Raw genomic sequence first — 23685 nt, forward strand, 5'->3', positions numbered from 1 at the left:
TGTGGACCTTCTGTATCAACTTTCTTTAATTTCTGCTGAAGTATCAAAATACAGAATATTGCCATTGCCTTTGTTGACTTGTGTACCTTGATACCAAAGTCAGTCCATAGTCTGTAGAATGTTGCATTTGCTTTCTTGTCTTTTGGTTCTCTGATTATTTGTTTTGCAAACTGGAAATACAATATTCTTTTGAGTAGCAAGGGGGAAATTGTGTAACATTTTGGATAGTTTAGGGCATTTGGGGGGAAAAAATGAAATAGGTGGTAGTGCTAAATTAGAACATATCTGCTCAAATTCTGTGAGATTTTAATTCGGACGAGACATTATTTAAAAAGAAAAACAAAACAAACCTTTCAAATTAATTTTGTAAACATCTATACCAAAATAATCCAATGACCTTTTAAAATTACTTTCAGAGACTTTAGAATAGAACAGTTGTGTTAAAACAAAACCTGTACTTGCTAAGAGGAGCTCTAGAATTGCCTTCTCTGTGCTAGTCTGTCAGGTGCTGTCTTTCTCTTCTTCAAACTCTTCTGATGCTTAAATTCATTTGTTGCTTCTTGTTGCTCACATTACATTTATGAGGTGAGCACATTGTTTTTTTGATGGTCCTCTCTACAATGCTGGGCACTGATCATGTCAACTTTAGATGTGCCATGAATTACATGTACAGATATATATTACATCCTGTATGTTTTATGACTTGAATCTCTTAGAGCAAAGAACTGAAGTATTCATGATGTTTCCATCATGTAGGGCACGTCTAATTGATTCAATATATTCAGTTTTAATGTATATTGATCTTAGACTGGGAAAATGTCTGAACAGTGTGTGAGGCTGAGTGGAACTTCATTACTTCACCTACTTGTGATCTTACAAATGTGAAGCTAAACTAATACTGCATTCAAAACATATTCAAACATACGTTTTCTTGATTACTCAGTGCCCCTGACAATATCCAGCTTCACCACTACGCCGTAATGGAATAGTCTGTGAATTGCCAAATGTTGCATAAAAGCATGGTCCAACATGGCTTCTCTCTTCAGTGATGGATGATATTTAGGTTCCATACTATTTGCTTGCATTACTTCCCATAGTCCTTTTCTTGTTACCCGATGAATAATAAATGAAGAACATGTCACCTGTACTCCACCTCAGTTGTTAAGCTCTCTGAAATTAAGCATTTTAGAACTAGTAGTCATGATTTTTGAAAACTGTAATATTTTCATAACTTTCAATTATTTATTTATTTATTTTATGGAAGGTACCTGAATGGATATCCTTGCTAGCCTATCCTCTTTTATGTTTGTTTTTTTTGTTGTTTTGTTGGTTTTTGTTTTTTTTTTTTTCTACCTCTTTTTCAAGGTAGATGTTATCTCTTATGCTGTAGTTATACCATCAACCAGCAAGGCATAGTAGGAAGAACAAGAAAAGAAATATGGTAGAAAGTGGAGCTGCTGCTTAACATATAACCTCTATCTAATTTTCTTCCTTGTTTAGAAGAAAGGAATGACTGGGTTGATAAAATACTCAATGCCGTGAAATCTCAATCTGATAATAACCCTCAGTCTCGAATTTCTGTTGCTCCTGAGAAAAGTGGATATCTTGAACTGAAAGGATACAAAGCCAAAATCTTTATTCTTCTTCAAGGGAATACTGTGTGGATCTGCAAAAATGAGCAGGTAAATTTTTCATGTGAATTTTGTGAATGAATGCTCGAAAAGATGGTGTTAGAAAATGATGGTTCTTTGTGAATATAAATGCATATCCTTTTTTATGTAGCACTTCATTGCTGCAATTCTGAAAAGACTTCAAAAAACAAGAGATGTATCATTATACCTGTTGTACAATGAAAAAAAACCAAATATGTACTGAGGTGAAATGAAAAGCCTTGAGTGTCACAACATGTTAGTGGCGGGGGTAGGATTAATTCACTCTTAAAAGTGTGTATCATAAGTACTACTAAATCTTTCAGATTTGTGTACTTGCAAATTCTTATTTAAAATATGATTGCTCTCATGGTAACTAGTCCTTTTGTTGTTCACTTCCTCACCTACTGTGTCCTCTTCTATATGGAGAAAGTGTTCCAGAGCCATTCACTTTCAAGTTGAAAATTATGATTAATCTAGGATAATTTAACACTGTATTTTGTATCCCCTCCCCTAAAAATTTTCTCTTACACATGTGTTTTCAATTATTATTTTGTGTGTTTGCATGTGTATGTTGAATCTATTGCTTGAGGGGGCTGTTTGGTAAACTGTATCAGCTGTGCCCTTTAAGTATCTATGACTTCACATTTGTTTTAGCTAATCATGAAAGCACACCTTTAAACAGCCTTTTGACTAGATGTTTATTCCCTTCTACTACATGGATGCTCTGCACAGGTCAGGAAATGCAGTGCAGCAGATGGCAAACCAAAACGAAGACCTGGAACAGCATGAAGTTTATACATGCTGTCAGCTTGTCATTTCCTTCTTCTTGAATGAAATTTATGAACAATGGTGCAAAACTAGCACCTCTCCTAAGCCTGTTTATTTAAAACCAAACATGTCAAATGATCCTAAGAGGTTTCTTGTTAGATCCTCCATTTGAACAAATGTCTGTTTCTCTAAATGACTTCTGCCTTTTTGGAAATCAGAAAAAATATCTTCTGTCTTCAAGCTTTCATGCAATCTAGTTCTCCTGGTACCTCTTGTGTTTTTCAACTTTTAGATAAAACGTATTGTTTTCACTGCTGCATTAAAGAAATGCTCAGTAATGTAGTTCTAATCCAGTAGAGGGCTCTGATGTTTTACAAATCTTTGCCAGTCTCAAGCTTGTTCTTCAGCCATTAATTACCAAGCAAATACATCCAGGGATGTCCTTTAATTCTGCTCATATTGGAATTCACATCCTTACTAGAGAACTACTCCCAGAGAGACTTAGAAGGGTTTATTATAACTGCAGTGCTAAAAGACACCTATTTACACTTCTTACAATGTTGAAATGAGATCGGATCAAGCTGATTTGTTGATTTCTATTAAACTTGATAGAGGAGAGTCCACTGGTGCTTTAAAAGATTTTTCTTCATTGTTAAAAGTGGAGAAGATCCTAAGCCAAATGCCTAATCCTAACATAACCAACATGAACTTTGTGAAGTTCAGACTGAGATCAGAACATCATGTCTCAGGCCCATTTCTAGTTAAAAAGTGATGGGTTAGCCTGAGCTTCTGGCAGTGATATAGTGCTAGTAAGAAACCATCAATTTCTTTGACTCTCTATGTAGTGTGAATTTCTTAAACTTCCTCTCTGGAGCAGGTGTGAAAAATAGATCGTACAGAATCAATTTGTTCAACCTGCAACTTGCTGAAATTCCCATTTCTATTTCAAAATCATTCGTGCTTAAATAAAAACATGTCATCTGATCCTTCATGACAGCTCAAACATTGGCTTGAAATGTCAGGCTACTGCGATGGTGCCAGTGATAACCTCCCCTCTGTGACCATCAGAAGGGCTGTGACAGATGCTTTCCTGGTCTGCCAGAAAATACCCACTTCATTGGGGTGTATACAAGCTTCTCTGATAGAGCTGAAGCCAGGGAGGGCCTATATGTCACAGTATTTGCACTGGAGTTTGGCTTTGATAAAGATAACTAGAGATTTTTTTTTGATTCTGCCTTGCGTAATTTCAAAATAGATGCATTTACATGGGGTATTAGAGAAAACAGCAAAATAGAAAGACTGGGAAATAGTATGTATGGCTGCATGCCATGATTATTTACAACTTTTTTCCTCCATGCATGACTCCAAGTTAAAGCTTGAATAATGATGAGTGTTCTGCTGTGTATGAGAAGTAGTACCCGTTTCATATAAATAAATAAATAAATAAATAAAACCCAAAAACCCCCACAAAACTCTTATTTCATTTTGGCTGGAAATCTTATTGATTTCAGAGGGCTTTTGTTTTGTCAAAGATTGAAATGATTTGCTCAGTGGCAGATGGGAATGTTTATGCATGTTGAATGAACCAGTAAGATAGTACCTAATTTCCATTTCCTCTCTAATGTTAGTAGTGCATTTAAAGCAAACCTGGGCAACATCAAGCAATGTATTACAGGAGATGATCAATTAAACACATTCTGTAATGTAGAGAGCTGATAAAGGGGGGCACAGGTGGAAGGATAAATCAGCTGCTCAGTGTTTGTAATCTGAAGGAGAGGAGGTTAGGTTAAAGTCACTGGAGGGGATGTGTGCAAGTATTCATTGTGTTAGATTCTTCACTGTATCACTGTGATAATATTGTGAATATCAAATGAGTCGAGGGTGATGTCAGCAGCAGTATGAAATGAGAGAATTTGAAAGTAATTGCCTAAAGATTCTGAGAACTAATGAGGAGTCCTGAGCAGTAACTTGAGTGCCAGTTCAGTGGTTGCTACTTAAAGCTGAGGTGTTGTGGTGTTACTGTGTTGCAAAAGCCGCTGATCATTTTGGAAAGGAAGCTGGGGAAAAGGGTGAGGAATTAAAGCGAACAAAAGAAAGTGAGAGGGGCAGTCAGAAGAGTTGATGGATGATAAATGAAATGAGAATGAAGTGCTGGATGCCCACTGGAGTGGGGCAGTGAATGAAATATTGAATTACTGTGATTGAAAAACCACAAGAAAGAATCCATCCCTCTCCATGTGGAGAGCACACGTAGTTTTGGAGATGTTTGGTAATAAGCTATTGTTTGTAACAAGTACTGGTAAGTTCTGTGAAATTGCCTGCTTGATTGCTGGTGTAGACTATGTTCAAACGTGCTTTAATTATATGATCTTGTCAAGAATGTCTTAAATATGTGGAGGTAACAGAAGAGCTAATGAACCTTTGCCCTCGTTTGTCCTTGTAGAAGTTCTTCAGGCTTCACTCTTCAAAATGATCTGTAGCAAGATGTAAAAATACATAGTAAGAATCTAAGGAAATATGTTGGGGGAGAGAAGATTAAGGCGAAAACATGTTTTGATATCAAATATATACTGGCAACTTGAAGAGGAAGCAAATTATCTAGACTCTTTTAAATACAGTTGTTTGCATCAAGCTGTAGCAGGGATGATGAATTAAGATTGTGTTTCTAATTTTACAGCGGTTTCTTGGCATGCAGTTCACTCTAGTCTTCCACACTCAAAACCATGGCAAAGATCAATTGCTGTGCATGACATCAGGAACAACTAAGTGCAAAATAACTTGTATTCTGTAAGAAAGCTTAAAAGTTTCTGTTTTTGGCTTGTGTGCAATATGAAATGAATTTTAACAGGGAGTTCTGTTGATATGGGGGAGGGTTTCTGAGCTTAACTTCTTCAGATTTCAACTAATTGTAGACTTACTCAAAAAAAAAAAAAAAAACAAACAAACAAACAGCAAAGCATTTTAAATAATACACTAATAACATGATTGAATCAGACAAGAGTAATGTGACGGTGACTCATCTGTACAAGCAAGATCTGCATTTAACATTCAAAAATATTTTTATGGGATATTGCTCTAGGTTGTTAAAGATAAAATTAAAGAGAAGGCAGAATTATATCAAATACAAAATAAGTTAATGCTAAATACTTCTCTTTTTCTCTGTGTAGTTAAATTAAACCTTGCCTACATAAGTTTTTCTTCCTTGTTTGTTTTTATGCTGTTAAGATCTTACTAAGCTGTAAATACACCTAAAGGTATCGTGAAGTGCGATAGGAAGCCTAACGCTTCCATAGTGATCAAAAGTTTCATGATCAATTTGATTTGGGGTGGAGGGTAGGGATGGAGAAAGGGAAAAGACAAAGTTATCAGCTTTACAATTATGCTCAGTTGAGCTTTCTGGAATAGCAAATACGTATACAACCAGCTACCTTGATTGTGTAAAAGTTAGTAGTGAAGAAAATTAAGATTTGTTTGAATACTGTGAAGAAAAAGGATTTCGCTGTATGGCACAGCATATGTGTGAATAGCTGAAGAAGGTTTTAGATTTACTCATCGTAAGGTTACTATTAATGCATTCTGGGGGAAATTCCTATTTAATTGTAATCATACCAGTCAGTTTTCATGGCAGACATGCTTCATCCTTCATTTCAGATGTAAAACTATTTAATATAGCTGAAATGTTAGTGTTTTTGTAAAGCTGCAAAACTGTCATAAAAGTGAAGAGCAAAGTATTTCTGAGACAGTGTAGAAAACACATCCTCACTGAAACATTCATTCAACGACCTTAAATATAGGCACAAATATGCGTTATGTAATGTATATGAGTCATTTTCTAAACTAGTTAAAATGCCATTACTGCTATTGCAACTTTATGTAAGACATCTGTTATGGACTTGCTATTTTTGAAGTCTGTTACAACACAATTAACTAGATGCAGTTTACAAATCTCTACTCTTAAGTTATTTGGTGTGGCAGAACTCAGAAGAGTAGTGTCACAAAAGGATTATTTTTTGTATATATATCCCCTTAGGAGTGCTAAACTTTAATGTTTCAGATAGATGAGACTATTCATTTCCCCAGTGAGGAGCAGGATTTTTAAAGATTTGCCTAATCTGATGAGTATGATCAGATGAATGCTGACAGTCACATCATGCTGATCAAATTTTTATCCTTGGTAGCTATACTAAATAAAATGTATTAGCACCTACCAGCAAGAGGCCAAAGAGCGTGGCTGTAATTACCAACACTGTAATGTCTAGAACCCTGAACACTTAAAAGCAGATGGTTGATCATAACATAGTTAGTTTGTGGTATCAGGCAAAACTCAGTATTCTCTGAGAGAACTGTTTTGGCATTCATGGATTTCTGTTGCCTCGAGGTAACTTTTTAAGATTGGACTGTCCTATTCTAAACTCTGTTGAAATTCTTCAGAGTAAGAATCACTGCAGTTTGTTTCAGATCCCCAGAAATTTTAGCTCCTCCCTCTTTTTTCTTTTTTTTTTTTCTTTCCCTTTTTCTGCACTTTCACTCCCCACATTTTTGTTGCGGACAGTTGCTCCAGAATCGTGTTACACACAGTGTGTGCTGAAAAAGGGAAAAGTAACTCCCCTGGTGATGGAGAAAGAACAGGCTGAAATTGCCAATGGTCTGCTAAAATGATGGAATGAGAACAGATTACACTATTGTTCAGTTATCTGTATAGATCAGCCATTTAAGTTTTCATAAACTGTGAATAGTGGATGGCTTAAAATGAACGTTAGAAAGATGATCCTTAAAATACTGAGAAATTTCATCTCTTTTGTAGCTGAAGTGACTTTTCCATCTTCTAGAGGAAATACATTTTTGCTTGTTAGTTGCAGTTTCTTTGTGCTATTTGGAGCAGAGTGACATTGTTTCAGATAGTAACAAAGTTATATGATAACAAAGTAAAGAAAATATCTACAAACTTTTTATTCTTAATAAATGCAACCTCCTTAAAGCAAGAGGAAAAAGGCTTATGGTTTACAGCACAGTAAAAATATGGGGAATACCCCTGTGTGCTTTTTCAGCAGTAATTTCTATCTCTGCTTCATAAATTGCTAGGCCAACAGATTTGAACTTAATCAACTCACACTCAATTATTACCTCATGAAACACTTCAATGCCATTGTTATTAAATTCTCCCTCACAAATATTTTTCATGCAAAATAATGTCTTATTAGAGAAGGCACATTTTAACTCAATCATTAGAGTTGATATCTTAAAGGTATTTCTATAAAACTTCAGTCAAAAGTTTTTTCTTTCTCAGCTTGTGGGTCAGACTCCCCCAGAGACTCAGCAAAGTTATTGATTGGAACCTAGTGTTTTTGAAGACATTACTGAAAAAGATTTTGTGCACTGAATTTAGACCTTTGTTATCTTCACTTAAGGTCAAAGATTACCAGCAGTTGGCAGTGAGACAGCTGGAGGGCGATGAGAATGGAACTGGGCAGTGACTAAGGAGGCATATACTGAGTTTAATAACATACAAGATGGATAGCTGTGATCCAGGAAATGTGAAGTAGAAGAGTCTGGTTTGTTTTTTAAGTAATAACTATATTTATATACATATATACATATTTATATATATACTATATATATATACAATAACTAATGACATTCACAATTTGACAATTTCACAGTTCAGTTATTTCTATTATTTTGTCTTTGAGGAACAATAGAGCTATCTTTGTTTTGTACCTTTGTACACTTGAACTGAAGATATACAATTGACTTCTCCAGTCCTCTTGGGGTTATATTATTATCTTGTATTTAATAGTATTACAATTCACAGTCATTTCTTTCTGTTTCAGTCAAGATACACTTTTTTAGATATATTTTTATTGCTATTTCATTGCTGAGACTCCATTTTCATTATGGCAAAACTGTTGTCTGTTTGTCTCTTGTACTGGTAAGTGTTTTAAAACTGTACTACTTTCCATACTCTTTCTAGACAGAGAGGAACCTGTATTCAGCATACTGCACTAATCCACATTTATGCATGCCTACAGTCAGTAGACTGCTGTATGCAGCATTGTATTAAAGATACCTGAGCAATGTTTGAGAGAGGTCTCGAAGCAGCAGGCTGCGTTGGTGTAATTAATGTGGTTTTGTGTTCTGCTTTCTATTCCCCAATCAGTTGGACTGGCACTTGGTCCAGAGGCTCTGTGGGTTGCTGTGTGATGATGAGAGGTGTGATGTTTTTTTCAGCCAAGGGCTGTAATTCCTTGCCACAGGGTCATAAAGAAGTTCAAAGGCGTACAAAATGACAGCAGTCAGCAACAGCAGCTCAGTTCCTACAACACAGGAGTAATTGCAGCCCATTATTACAATTGACTCTCACTTCTCTCCCCTGAAGGAACTGAGCAGCTGCCAATTTACTGGGCTGCAAGAAAACTGATGAGCCAGGAGATAGGGGTCATAACAAAAGTTGAGAAACTGATCAAGGCAAAATTCATTAGACCTCTGAGTAGCCATAAAAGAAGCAAAGGAGACAGTGCTGACTGGTCATCAGTGGTGCCCAAGTGGGAGCTGGATTCTGACTTCCAGGTTGGTTTGTTTCAGCTTGCACTTCTTTTCTTAACAAGGAGAAGCAAGGGAATTTCTAGTATCTTATCTTGCTTAAAATGAACAAACCACAGAGAGCAAATACCTGACATATTTGTGACTTATCTAGAAATGGCTTATGTCACACTGAATAGACACATCAGCTATTTCTCTGAGTGTTTTCTCTGTGCTCTGTAAACATGTGTATTAGGATTTTACAGATTTTTCATTTTCCTTTTACAACTGAAAACACGTGATACATGACTTGCTTAGTCTTTTCTTGTTATTCAGTGACAGCATGCAGTATGTAAAACTTGGAAGTCTGGTTTGAGGGTGATCTTAGGTCTTTGCACTTGCATATCATCAATGCGTACTATTAGTATTTTAAATGTGAAACTTTGATGTTCTCAATAAGAGATGGTAGTATGGTAGTAGAAGAGTTACATCTACACAAAGCTGTATTTCAGAGGCTTTATGTCTTCAGCCGTCTGTCACTGATGAAGTATGGAATATCAAGTATATATTTCTTGACATAAGCAGGTATTTTACAGGGAGAAGTACAAATGCAGGTTAGTAGAATACGCTGTAGGTACAAAAGCAGAAGATGTCTCATTGCTGTTTTGCATGATTCTGTGGTGCTGGAAGTTCAGATCTTTTAATTCCACACTTCTTTCACCTGCAGACCCAAATTTCATTCTCCTACACTGCATGAAGATGTGTTTTGATATAAATCTAAAGAGGTTGGTACAGATTTTGATCAAGTTGATAAACTTTTCCATTTACTTAGAAGGACAAAGATCCGTTTTCAGTATTTGCAGGGTAGTTTAAGGAAAGCTGTTGCCTGTAGGATCAGGCATATCATATTATATCATTATATCATATTAACACAGATACCTGGAGTGAATCTCCAGCTTTGTGAATGTCATTTGAAACTTTGCCATTAATGTCGGTCTTGACAGAGTTTCTTTTCAGTCCAGTATTCTGTTTCATTCCTGAATTTGTCCTAGTTTCTTAAATTGGTATGGTCCTGCTGGGAAAATATACCTCCTCCTGGCTTTAGTTTGTTTGCAGATTGCAGCTGCCCAACCTTTCTAGCACAGACTGAGTTTTATTTTTTTTTTAAACTTTGTTCTCAAAATTCATTGTTGCATGTTGCAAGCCTCCCCACCACTATACACAACTGATGCAAAATTCTGCCACTGGGTCTCCGAATATTGTGAAATAGAGCAATTTTATCTTTCCAATTCTAGATTTTTCTTTCAGCACTTATGTTCTTTTATATGTTATCTTGATCAGGCCTTTGCAATTTTGATGCAGTTTTTGTATGACAAGACACACCTCTGTCTCTTTAGTTATGAGGCACAGCTTTTTTCTGAGCTGTGCTTCCCTGCATACAAAGTGGTTCAGTTTACTGGTGTCTAGGTCAGGATGCTGCTGTTAGATCAGCCTGTGAATCAGTGCTGACAATTTCAGTTCTTGGTCTGTTACCATGAATAAATTTCCACTGTAGCTGCTGCTCTTTATTAGTGTCTAATTTATAAGTAATCTTTAGTTATCAGAATGTAGTAATATATGTATATCTCAATATATGTGTATTTTCTAATTACAACGTTATTTTGAAGGTTATTTAAATAGAACACTGATAAAGTGAACTTTGTAAACTTATAGAATATGAAAGTGAAGCTTGTATTTTCTATATTACTCAGAGTATACTAATGGTTTCAGACTAACTGTTTAAGCACTGATTAACCCCCCCATGTTATCACTCTGAGAATGTGCACTGAAACAGAGTTAATATTGCTCTTGGCAAGTTTTGCTTTTTCAGTCTATTTTAAAATTCAGATGAGCAAGATTTATCTATTCCTTGTATAAGAAAATGGATGGGAACAGGAGACCTGAGAAATGAAAGGAGTGTAGGAGACAGGTGGAATCATTACTCTACAAGGGAGCCACATGGCCGTAGCTTATTCTGAATCTTGCAAGACATTCCTGTGTGGTTCATCGTGTCAAGGGGAAGCTCAGTGAAACACAAAAAACAGATAAATGTAGAAGCGGTAAATGGAAACAGTTTGTTAACCCTAGAAGGTATATGATGTTTTTTCTACCAGTTAGTTGTCTGTAGTACAGAATGTGTGTGTTTCTGGAAAGGAATGTGTTGCTGTTTTTCTTTTTTGTTCTAAATTTAGTTTGCTAGTATGGGGTTGTTCAGTGTTTATCTGTACCAGTTGCATTCTTCAGTTGGATATTAGCCTATACCTCTCATTAACAGAAAATAATTTCATTACCATCTTAATTATACTTGATTTTTTTATATACCATTCCAGCTCATAATTTTTGAATTATGTCCTAAAGCTTTAGTCTTTTAGGTTTGATTCAGAAAGACTATGAATACCAGACTTAGTCCTGAAATATGAGTACAATACAAATATTTTAGTGTTGGACCTTTGTTTTCTTTGTCCTCATAATGAAATTCATTGTTTAGGATGGATTTACTAAGAGTTCAGTAAACTCTAAATGCTTTATCCTATGGCTATTTCAGTATATAAGTAATGAAAAGGATATCACTTATTTGCAAACTGTGTCGATTTGTGAAACTTCTTATTTTCACACATAACTTTCATACTAACAGTGTGTTGTTATTTTTTACTTGTCATGATTGCAATGATTCCAAAATGCCTAGGCAAATATAGGAATGACTGTCTGCTAAACAGTAGCTATGTCTATCTCCATTCATCCTTTTCTTTACAAAAAATCAAATGCTTCTTAAGCAGTTGTAGATATAAATATGAACATATTTATGTATTTCTTTTGTTGAATTAAATGTAAGAAAAATGTCTTGCTGAGAGAGAAAATGCTGAAATGACTGACAGTTAGGAAAGATTCTTGGATATCGAAAATTACCATGCAGCACTGCTGCTGTAACAGCATCAGCCTTCTTTTGGTCTGGGCATGGCAGAATGTATGGTGAAATTGATGGTGCTTTTGTCCCTTCACTGTTTTAGAGTAAATCACAGAAGTGGAAAGAATTCTCAAGTCCTAATCTGGTCCCCTCAGGTTTCTGATTGGCAGCAGTGGGAAGCTTCTGCTTTAAACTGTTTTCTGAAAAATGTCTGTACCTCCACAAGTATGTTCTTCAAAGTCAAATGTATATGTGGGCACTCAAAATACTCAAAATACTGTTGTTCTGCTAATAAATGCTTACTTACATTTTTTTGTAAGTAGAAAAATTGCCTTTCTTTTTTTCTCAGAGATATCAAAAGTATCTGAACTTCAAATTTAAACTAAATCTAAACTTGAATGGGTTTTAATATTTCCATTCCTCCGGGATGAATGTTTTTTAAACAGGTGAGAATTGCTACTATCTGGACAAAAGTTTTTGTGTGGACCTATGCTTTGCTTAGTTTATTTTTTTGTCTTAAGCCAAAGATCATAATGTTGCTTGTTAAGGGCAACTTTTCACTTCATGGCTGTGTGAGCAGCAGGTGCTTAAAATCTCCCTAGCAAGAAAGAGTCCTGTTAGCTCAATCCGGAGCTCTCCATATTTTATTGAAATGCTTCTAAATAAGGCTTTTTCTTCGTGTGTTTTCTTGCAATTTGCATCAGTTCACAGGTCCATTCAGTTTGGTAGGATCAGAAATCTGAGCTGGCAGTTTTATTAACATTAGCAGGGAAATCCAGCAGTGATCCAGCTATGATAAAATGAGGTATATTTGGAATTCATGGGGATTCACAGGGATATAGCTACAAAGTTTTTTCCTTGACAATATGAAAATGCCCTTCACAGTTGATCCTATTTAGACGGTGCTTTAAAAAGTTTTGAAACTTTCTTTATAATTGTCCATAAATATTTTTGAATTCCATAAACTGGAGATAAACTTCATGAAAGAAAATTAGAAAGGCTGTGGAAAACTTCAGGTCTGTTAGGAAAATCACAGTTCAGTCAGGAAATGTTACTACTTCTGCTTTAATAAATATTAGCAGAAATTATGCATTATTTTTACTCATGGTCTGTGATGTCAGAGTTACCTTTTATTTTAAAAAAAGAGGAGTTCACTTTATTTATTTAAAAAGTAAATGGTTTTATTTGTACAGGGATGACTTAAACACCTTTCTATTTGCTCTTAGTCAATAAAAAACTTACGATTGATTGGTGCTACTTTTTACTATTCAATATCATAGAAGTTTATCACGACAGGTAAATTTAGAGGAAAACAGGAACCCCATTGTTCAGGGTTTTTTCTTGGTTCACTGGGGAGATTTTTGCTGGAAGGAGTTTAATACCAGTTTTCTCTATTATCCAATGGCAACTGTACAGAAGACTATAAAGAGAGTAATCAATTTTTCAGTGTTCCAACTTTTAAAACATCACAGAAATGTTCACAGTCTATCCTTTCTTTAGAAGCTCAAACACTTTGTTAGCAGTTGTCTGGACTATGAATGCATAACAAGAGCTTTGGTGGATATATAAAGCTTCACAATGAATTATAAAGATGTGAATTCAGAAAACCATAACTGTACATGATTCTTCTAAAACATACAGACCTTTGTGGTCTCCAGAGAACAGTCCTGATAAATCTTCCAAGAAGGTTTTCTATTGTGAATCACTTTAAAAGAAGAGTCCAGATGGCTACTTAAAATTTTATTAGTAATAAAGATGTTTAAAAATGTCCTTGTGTCAATAGGCAGTGCTCTGGGGAAGTGTTTAAAACTGCGTGAGATTTTTGAGATGGTGGTTACAGGGATACCTGTTTCAGCTAAACAAACAAAAAATATCAGAGACAGGTGGTAAAGCTATAAAAGTGAAGAAAATTGAGCCTTTTCCAAGTAATAATAGGCTTTGCTTATGTTAAACTGGCATCCCTGTGGGGTGAAAAATGTGTGAAGCAAGTAGCAAGAAATGAAGTTTGAAATGGGATGGGTTTTCCTGTGTTAGGAATTGTGTATCATAAGGAACATAGTTGTCTCTGCTAAAGGAAACAAGGAGATTGTGTAATAAGTGGCCACTGGAATAAGACTGGAAGTGAAAGCCTTGAAGAGAGGAAGCTCTTGCAGGCTTTTAATTTTATTTATGTGGTTGTTTAGCTTCAGTATCTTTGTCAGCTTGTGAAATTTCTAGAAGCAGCAGAAGAAAAGCTGAGACCACTTCTCAGCTAATGAGATGCTGATTCTTCATCAAACTTTACATTGAGGAGGAGTTCTGCTGGAAGGGACTTGGTGTAATTGGTCAAATTGAGGCTTTGTCAGCTTTTATGTGGAGAACAGGGCTAACAGCAAAGAGAGCTGCTGTCTGTCAATGTATCTGGGAAGATAGCAAGACAGTTTTTTGTGCGCAATGCTAATCAGCTTGATTTTGGTGCTTGGTTTCTGTCCTGTGTGCCTCAGATGTGAGGCTCTGTCCCTTTCCTAGTACACTGAATGGCAAGCCAAAGCAAGCATGTAAATACAGTCACACTTTCTACATGTCAGCTCAACTCTGAACTGCAGAATAGTTGAATTTGGTCCTTTCTGTATTTTTCCTAAGAAGTAATGCAAGTGACTGTGGTACCTTTAAGTCACAAACTCTGCCTTCCAGTAATAACTTTCAATTGCTTTGTGTCAAAATATACACTTTACTTAAAATTCAATTGCATACGTTGATGCAACAGCTCACAGAAATGGTTTCAGAAGTGACAAAAAGGTTATTGGTCTGTCACTAAATTGCATACATACAGATTATTTGTAGTGGCAAGGCATGGATGCAGGATGGATATTTTTTTTTTCATATTTCTCCTTCAGTATGTTTCAGCACTGGTGAGAAACTTGTGAATGTTTGGAATTACAGTTTTTGCTTTCCTCTTCATTTTCATCATCTTGTCTCATTTTCGAGGACTAAGATTTTGGAGCTTTTGATTTATGTATACTTTTTTTATTTGTAGCTGTTGAATTTGAACATCTCTTTGTTGGTTGTATCATATTATTTCACTGTGAGCTCACATTAAAGCCTTTCCTTATGGAAGCAGAGAGGAAAGGTGAGGAGAAATTTAGTCTGCATCCACTGGTCTGGCTTGCATTCTTTAAATTTTGTAAAGATTTGAGGTTTTTGGTAACTGCTATTATGTTGAATTTGATTGAATGAAGCACGTATCTAGAGGAAAAAGTTATTCAGGGTTAGATAAGGAGATGTGCTTCCGTGATTATATAAATGTCACTGGGGATTTCTGAGCTAAAAAACCTGTGAAAATTCTGACACAGTCTGTGTGTAGTAACATTACCATGATTACAGATTTGTGCACCCACTCTAACAGTGAGAAAACTGAGTTTGTTTCTAAAGCCTTACTTCATCCAGTTACATCTATATAATTATTGTGCAATGGATACCATAACACACTGTTTTCTTACATGAGATTACCACCTCAGTTGTAGATTGTTTACTTAACCATTTGATCATTGTAATTTCATTTCGTGAAGTAACTCTACTATTTTATTGCATGCTGTTGAAAAGTGTCTTAAGGAATCTTTCATCAGAAATGGTGATGTGATTAGTAATTATTTTTCTTGGCTATTTGAAGAACAATGATAATTTATTTTTCATCAGTTCCTTGTAGGTAATGGAACATGATTGTCTTCCATATGAACACAGTTCTGAGAAACAAAGTGAATGATTCAAGCGCCCATATATTTTTCATTCTTTTTTTTTTTTTTTTTCTCTCATGAAACAGAATAGTTTTATGTATTGTATTCATACGTCTCAGCTGAAGCTCCAGTTGCTTGGCAGTTCTGCAAATCAAGCCCTAGAGCATAAAATCAGGTAGTAAGAAATGAAAAATGTACAGTGAAATGACTGAATGCTAAGACTTTTGATTTACAGTGAGTAGAAATAGGCAAAGGTAAGAGCTAACTCTCCAGGATAGTATACAGTCACATTAATTATGTGACTGTCCTATTTTTATTTTTTATTTTTTATTATTGTAGTCTGCATGGGAAGTGGGCTTCCATCTTCACATGTCCTAGATCCATCCCATACAGCAATCAAGGCACAGGCTGATAATCCATAGGCACAGGCTGATAATGCATAATCAAGTGATTTAATATTGTATTGATACTGTAAAACACAGTTATTTAGCTGCCAAAGTGAGAATTCTGAATAATTTTTGTAATAAGTGGATATGCATGTGTAAGTTGAATGAAAAATTACATCTAGGAGTAGAGCTACCTCAACATGTTATTCAGGAAGAAATTTTTGAAAGTAATCTCTCAATTGTTTCTACTTATGTATTGGATTAAGTCATAGAGCCATCTCAAAATAGATATACTATATTTCTTTATAATGTAAATAAAATGTGGACTGTACTCCAGTAGCATATCCAGCCTACTTCACTGCAAATAAGCCTACAGTGCGTGGCACTGACTAGAGCTATCCTGATGCGTCCTTTCTCAATCTTGCTGTTTGCTTTCTTCTTGTTTTTTACCCTCTCAAATCACTGATGTCAGGTCATTAATAGAAAATGATTCAGGCTCTGATTGCAAAAACGTTTTCAAATTGTTCTATGATGGGACAGGAATTTTTATGTTAACATGAAATTGATATCATAATAGATGAGCACAAATGTACAAAATTAACATGCATAGACAGCTTGAATTTTAACATCATCTTGCTCATCAGGACTCGAGTTGGCAAACTTCAAGTTCTTTTAACATTTTCTTATTTGTGTAATTATATACTGTGTGCTTTGTTGAGGTTCTAATTTCAGACCTCATTAAGAAGACCATAAGAGTACATCTGTATTTACTCATGGCAGTTTTTATTCCAGCCCATGATGTTTAAATATCATCTAAAATTTATGCCTAAAGACTTTTTCCTGTCTCAAAGGACATAAGTTTCTAAAGATTTGAAAAGCCAGATGACAGGTAAATGGGGTGGCTAAGTGTGGTTTAAAAGTAGAGGAGATCAATATAAACCCATGGAGAGAAGCATTAATATCAAAGCGATTTCTGCTGTACTAGTCACTAATTCTCAGGTTCTGATAATTATTTATATCTTAATTTTCTTATTAAAATGGAAGCTTTTTTTTTTCCTCACCTGGTGGAGAAATTAGCCTTTCCTTATGAGCTAGAAAGGCTGAACTCCGTACCTCCAAGTAAGGGAGAGAGGGAAGAAAGCTGATTGCTTCATCTGAAGAATTCTAGTTACTGGCTTTTAATCTCTGTGGAGTAATTTGACTGTTTGAAGGGAATCAAGTGCCATGGGTCTAAAATGAAGTATAAGTCTAAATCATGTTAAATTATTAGAGGACTTCTCAGGTCTTTTAGAAGTAAATCTTAGTTTAATTGTCATAAACTTTCTGGTAGCTTCCTCAAAGCAAGCCTGAAGACCTCTTGCAAATGCCAAGAATAGGTTCAAGGAAACATGCAGGGTCATGTTTTGAAACTCCTATCAAAGTCACAGTGATTAAATGTCAAAATCTGTGTATGAAGAGTAGGATAAGGGTGGGGTTGCAGATATGGGTGAGCCTTTATAAAATGGGTAGTAGGGTGGTAGAAAATATTGTTTAAGAAAAGTGTGCCTAAATAAACACATATACATGTAAACATGAAGTTTATTTTTCTTGTAGCATTATATTGCATTCCTATTGTTTCCATTCATATTGTTTGTGTCATAGACATATGTGTGTGCATACCTCATCTTCTTGTGCAGGGTTATGTACAATCCCAAGCTCTAACAGCCAAAGACAACAACAAAAAAAACCAGGGACCTTGATCTTACTGAAAGAAAATTGCTGTATACTGGGGACACTCAGCTGATGCAGCAGTTTCCAGAAGTGGGGTATTCTCAGCATACACCAGTACTATTTCTGTACTAAAGAGTTCTGTATTTCAGAATGTATTACATACGCACAAGCATATATACACATGGTGATTAAATCATGGCAACAATTTTCCTTGTGTGTTGTTGCTGCTATCCTTTTAATCCTCTAGCAAAAACCTGAGATGAAAATATATTCTGATATTTCTGACGTAAATATAATATAGTTAACCTTTAAAGTACAACTTGGAGTTATTTCTAAGAACTTTTATGTGACAAGAAAGGGTAAACTTGTAATTATGCTGATTCTTTATTTGTAGTTTTCTGTTGTTTACTTGTTTGATGATCTTTTACAATAGAAAGTGTTTATTTTATTCAACTACATGCACTGTGGAAAAGTTAGATTCGTATAAGTCAGAGCACTCAAAGATAAGAATATAATTGCTGAAAAGTAAAAGGCAAGGAACACCAGCAGCTCTAGATCTTCTAAGTTTGGATAAATTTAAATTTGATCATTTTAGATAACAAGCATGCCAGACCAAGTTTTACTTCTGCAAAAGTGACTGGAAGGGAACACAAAGGATCACATTTTATACTCTCTGGTCAGAGTAGTGATTCTGTAGAAAAGGCCTGCTCTTTGAGGGCCAGAAGAGTAACACCCTGACCTCACTTTTCTATAAGAATTTCATAAGATGCCTAGGCCTGTCTTTTTAAGGCAACATATCAGAAGTTGTAAGTGTTCAGCAACTCTGAAAATTAACTATACTTTAGATGTAGTTGTCTAATTTTATTCATAAATGTGGTTAAGCTTTCATGATCCTTTCATGTATATTTGTGTCTATAAAATGGAACTGGTAATATAGTAGAAAAATAGATTAATTTTAAAACTTCTTGAATCTCATACAGAATGGAATCAAAGAAATGTTAACAAAGTCTCCCAATAAAATTTTCCATGAAAAGTGTAGATTTTGCCTATGAAAAGATCATAGATAACAGAAAGCTGTTTAGCTCACTGCCATGCAGTTTATATATGCACTTTAAATGTATCCTAAAAAATTGGGTTATATATTTTTGTAGTTTAGGTACAGCTAGGTTTTCATAGATTTTGTGTATTTCAGACAAGGATGATAATGACATGTTATAATCATTCCTCCTTCAGAAAGGAACAACAGGTTATCAGAAAGCCAGTACTTTCCACATAGTTGGCTACATTCCCTGTTAATATTTTCAGTCTGCAGTTTATTGTGCTGTTTAGTGGATACATTTGATGTATGACTATTTCTAAAAATAAATTTTTATAGAAACTCTTGTAGTTTTTTCAATCTCTGCTCAAATGTATTGAGATGTATCTTAAATGTCTGTATCTATTCTATGTATATTTTAAAAAGAAAAGTTTTCTTTGTGTTTTTTTGAATCATAAACTTTTCTTTGTTTGTCAGAAAGTCTTACACAGTTGAATCTTTCTGGAACAATGAGCTTTCAGTGTGTAGGAGTGAAACAATTCGTATTCCAAAAAGATGCAGCTTGGTCTTGCTGCCAGTACATTTTGTATAGTGCTTGAATGGCCCTATTGTCCTCCTGTGCACTCAAAATGAATGAATTTATCTTTCGAAGTGGAGCAGTTCTTTCTTCCCTATACCAATTCCCACTTCTGTGTCTGAAGGAGAGAACAAGACTGCGCTCTTGAAAGCATATAATTCTGAACTGTGAAAATTAGATTCCAGTGTACCTGTCACTCACCAAGCCTGGTTTAAGCCAAGTGGACAGTTACCAAAAAAGTTTGTTTGGACCATTGCAGAAATCACTTCACTTTAACGTACAGATGAAATTGGTTAATTTTCCACCTCCTTCAGTGCTGAAAATCAAATTCCTCACTTCTAATTTCTTAACCTTTCCCACTTCCTCATGCTGCAATTCAGTTCTTACACAGTTGCTGAATTTAAAACGTGGGAATAGTTATTTTCAATTGGATTGTTGACTTACTTGGGAGGGTTTTTGAGGGGTTTTTGGGAGGATTGATGTGGCTCCTTAGAGATTTTGGACTCAGTGCATTTAATTTATGTGCTTGCTATGTTTTGCGTACTTGGGTTCAAGTACAACAGACTTTGCTGTCTCAGTAGTGGCAGTAATTACAGTGAATGTGTGTGTGACTTCTGATGTCTGCGGAGTGCTTCCTCTTTGCTCAAAGGGTGCAGCTGGCTGAGTGAAGGCAACAAGTGGGCTGCCCAACTGCCAGAAGGACTGGGATGGCGCTGGCAGCTGGGGTATTGAGCAGAATATGTTGCTCCTGCTCCTTTGACATCCCCACAATTGCAGCTTTGCATAGGATATTGAAAAGAGCTTGAAATAGAATGGACTGAAGGAAACACAAGATAGAGATTTGCAAGATGGAATAGTAAGGAGTAGGTAGATAAGTAAAGTTACTTTCTGCAATGGCAAAATTCATTTCCTCGAAAGGAAATACTTTTTGCATGATTAACAGTTAAGAAATTTATGAAGTATGCTATGGAGGCCTTAAAGCATGTATTTGTTTAAATTCTTTGAGGATGTGGCTGTCAATGGCTATTAAGTGTGATTGCTTGACTGTAGCTAATTTTTCATGGACTTTCTGAGCTGGAATTCCCTAGATTGCTGGAATGTTATTTGGGAAGATGTGAGTGCACCTTCTCTTATTTACATTTTTTTTATGACCATTGCCAGCAGCAAATGCTTAAAGGGATGCTCTGTTCTAGGTGAACTTTTGATCTGGCTAAATGTTTTGATCCTATTTTAGTCATCGTTTCTTTGTTATTCTTTTCTGTCCTCAGTGAACTAGTCTGGACATAAGAGTATATTAAGCTACTATAAATTATGTTTCCTGGCAGTCATTCAGCACTTATTAAATAAAGAATGTGTTGTGATGTTATTAATGTACAAGTGTAGTCTCATTACCTGGACTTTTTAAGGCCAATTATAGACGTAATTGAAACCTGCATCCAATTTACATCTCAGAAGCACAAACCACTTAATTCTAGGAAGCTGAAGGGTTGTTTTTTTATTCATTCTGTGTTGTTTGGTTGATTAAAGACGCTACTATACTTTTCTATTCTCCATCCTTTTTTTTTTTTTTTCTTAACCTTATTTTATGTTTTTGTTTTTCTTGCTGGTCTTGTCCGCTATTGAATTCATGCTCTAAATGCCCAGCCCTTTCCCATAGAACCAGTCTTTGAGGATGAATTAGAGACTCTGTAGGCTTCACAAAGCTCTCTGGTCTCTTGTTCTCTTCTAAAGCAGATATGTCAGCATCAAAACCATTGTTTTAAAGAAAAACTGCATGAGAGAGGGATGGAAGATTAGGGAGAAGAATAAAAAATGTTGCAGGATATGAGAGTAAAGGAAAAGCAGAAATATCTAAGAAATGATTATGTGAAGAGTAGCTAATCTTGAGTACTTATTGAAAAGTTATTCCTTTTTATAATTTTTTACACTAAAATGCATGAACTCTTATTTGTGTCTTCTGTTAGATTTAGTCTTACCAGTCATAGCTAAAAATGATATTTTTTATTTGCTCATCCTTGGAATAGTTGATGAAGTGAAAAGAGTTTTTTGAAGTGTCCTCTCTATGTGAGCTTTAGTACTGTTATAAAATTTGAAAATCTCATGAAAAGAAAATTGCTGGTGATGCCAGCTTGGGTAAATTTTTACTAGAAAAACAGCTTCTTCAAAAGCAGGTATCACTGCTGAAGCTATTCCCCTCCAGTACTTTGGCATTTTTTTTTCAGATCACTGTCAGCTACATGTCATATGAGAAGTAACAAGGTGAGCGTGTTGCAGATGGTAAGGGGTTGAGTGAGATAGTTTCTGGTTTTGTTTCTGATGCAGTTAATATATCCAAGAATTACGCTAATATTCCTAGAAACCACAGAATTGTTGAGGTTGGAGGGGGAATTCTGGAAGTCCATTCCCACCCTGTTCCCTGAACAGGTCCACTTCAGTCCTTTGAGGCTGACCAGAATCCAAGTCCTGGTTCCTCCTCAAGATCTCCAAATGGGGACCTCTCAATGTCTCTGGCAGCCCATGCCAGTGCTCAGCCACTGACGCAGTACAGAAGTGCTACCCGATGGTCAGAAGGAAACTCCTGTGTGTATCCATTGCCTCTTGTGAATTATATGTTAGATGACTGCCACTGGATAACCATGTAAATTAGTTTCAGAAGGAAATACCAGTGATTTCCAAAGTAGATCAGAAATATGTAAATACAGCTCAAAAATGTGTCCATTTAAAAGAGGCTGTGATTTCCTGACTGTTTATTCAAGATTGATTTTTAAGGATGTTGCTTCACAGTGGAAAAACTAATTGGTTTAAGCTAAACATGCTTAGTATTTCTAAGAATTAGACCACTAGTAAATCCTAGTCCATTTGAGTGGTTGTATAGAACTTTTTTCAAAGACATGCTTGAGATGCTTAGTTCATATAATAAATCAGAAGCATGAGCAATGAAGATTTAAGAGAAAGTTGTCATTGTTTTTCTTAAAATCAGTCTATTTAAAAGCAGTCAAAACTGCTGTTAGTGAAAAGGAAACAGTTTTATAAAAATTATCTCACTACTAAAGTATGATATAAGGTAGATTCTTCCATTTCCATCAGCAATTTCATGTAGTCATTTAACATTTTTTCTTTATTAATAGTTACAGTGCATTTCTATCAATCAAACAATATCATTTTGGCAACTACAAGGATAATGTTTGAACATAATTTTATATAGATTTATTTAATGAATTAGGAGGAGGCCTGCATGTTGTGGCCAAAATTTGTATGACTCTTCTTTGATGTTTGGACCATGCTGATTTAATTGTTCTGTACATGTTTGTTATTGGATAATAACCAATCAAACTTTTATTACCTTTTCCGTAGGACTTTAAGACAGGATTTGGTATCACCTTAATCCCTATGAATGTGGCAAATGTAAAACAAGTGGATCGGGCTGCAAAACAAACTTTTGAAATAATTACTCCTTACAAAAGCTTCAGGTAAGATCTTCAATATTGATAATAGTAATATTTTAATGTTAAGTTATATAACTAATGTTATTAATATTGTTAAAGTACAAACTATACAAATAAGTAATATGCTGAAAAATATTGCTTCATATGGTACTAACATAACCCAGTTTAGTGAAAAGATAACATTTTTTTAAGAATGCTCACTTTTTTCTTTCCACCAAATAATGGAAGAATTTTCTTTCCACTATTTAACTTTGTTCTTCATCTGTTATCTCCCTAACTACACATCCAGTGTCCACAAATGCATGTTTTTGTCACCATCTTCTTCATTTTATGCAAAAGCAGAAGAAAATAAAAACTCACTTTGAAAACTTTCCTTCATCTTCATGATAAACTACAGTAGTGAAATCCTCCTGCATTCATTTAATATTAGGGATTTTATTTTTAATGGAAAGAATTAAGTATGTTCGACCCCTTGTAAAAATCCTCCATTGAAATCAGTACAAAACTTTCCTTTTGCTGATGCTGTGACTTGTAATGAATTTTTTTAAGAAAATAAAAGTGTATGCTAGCAAAACTTTTTTTCTTAAATGTGTGGTTTTTCTTTAGTAATGCAGAAGAAGAAGAAATTGCTTTATTCTCTGTGTGTATGTTCTCTAGTGTTAATCTTGAGAAAGGTCGCTGAAACGCAAGCAATGTTATTTGATTCTCAGGGGCCCAGAGAACAAGTAAATTAATCTTGATCAATGATTTGAGTCTGTGGCTAGTTGGTAGATAAGTAGATCTTTGATTTTCTCTAAGCCATCACCATATCTACTATTATTTCTGTTTTACAAAAGGATCAATTTAAAAGGAAGGTAATTTTTGTCTGTTAGGTAACGTCTGCTTTTACTCTTTAGTAACTTTTGTTAGTAAAGTTTATTGAGGTGTTTCTAAG

General features: G+C 35.2%; 1 protein-coding gene across 1 annotated transcript in view; it reads left to right on the top strand.

Annotated features, from left to right (window-relative positions):
• Positions 1-23685, top strand: part of ARAP2 (ArfGAP with RhoGAP domain, ankyrin repeat and PH domain 2) — a 116054-nt gene that overhangs the window by 29094 nt on the left and 63275 nt on the right. Inside the window, exons 9-10 of the mRNA XM_042872140.1 lie at positions 1501-1682; positions 22660-22775. Of these exons, the coding sequence (XP_042728074.1) occupies positions 1501-1682; positions 22660-22775 (298 nt within the window). The remainder of the gene's footprint in view (positions 1-1500; positions 1683-22659; positions 22776-23685) is intronic.

The sequence above is a fragment of the Lagopus leucura genome, unplaced genomic scaffold (assembly GCF_019238085.1).
Source record: "Lagopus leucura isolate 7727_CA_CO unplaced genomic scaffold, USGS_WTPT01 Super-Scaffold_100004, whole genome shotgun sequence".
NCBI classification, from domain to species: domain Eukaryota; kingdom Metazoa; phylum Chordata; class Aves; order Galliformes; family Phasianidae; genus Lagopus; species Lagopus leucura.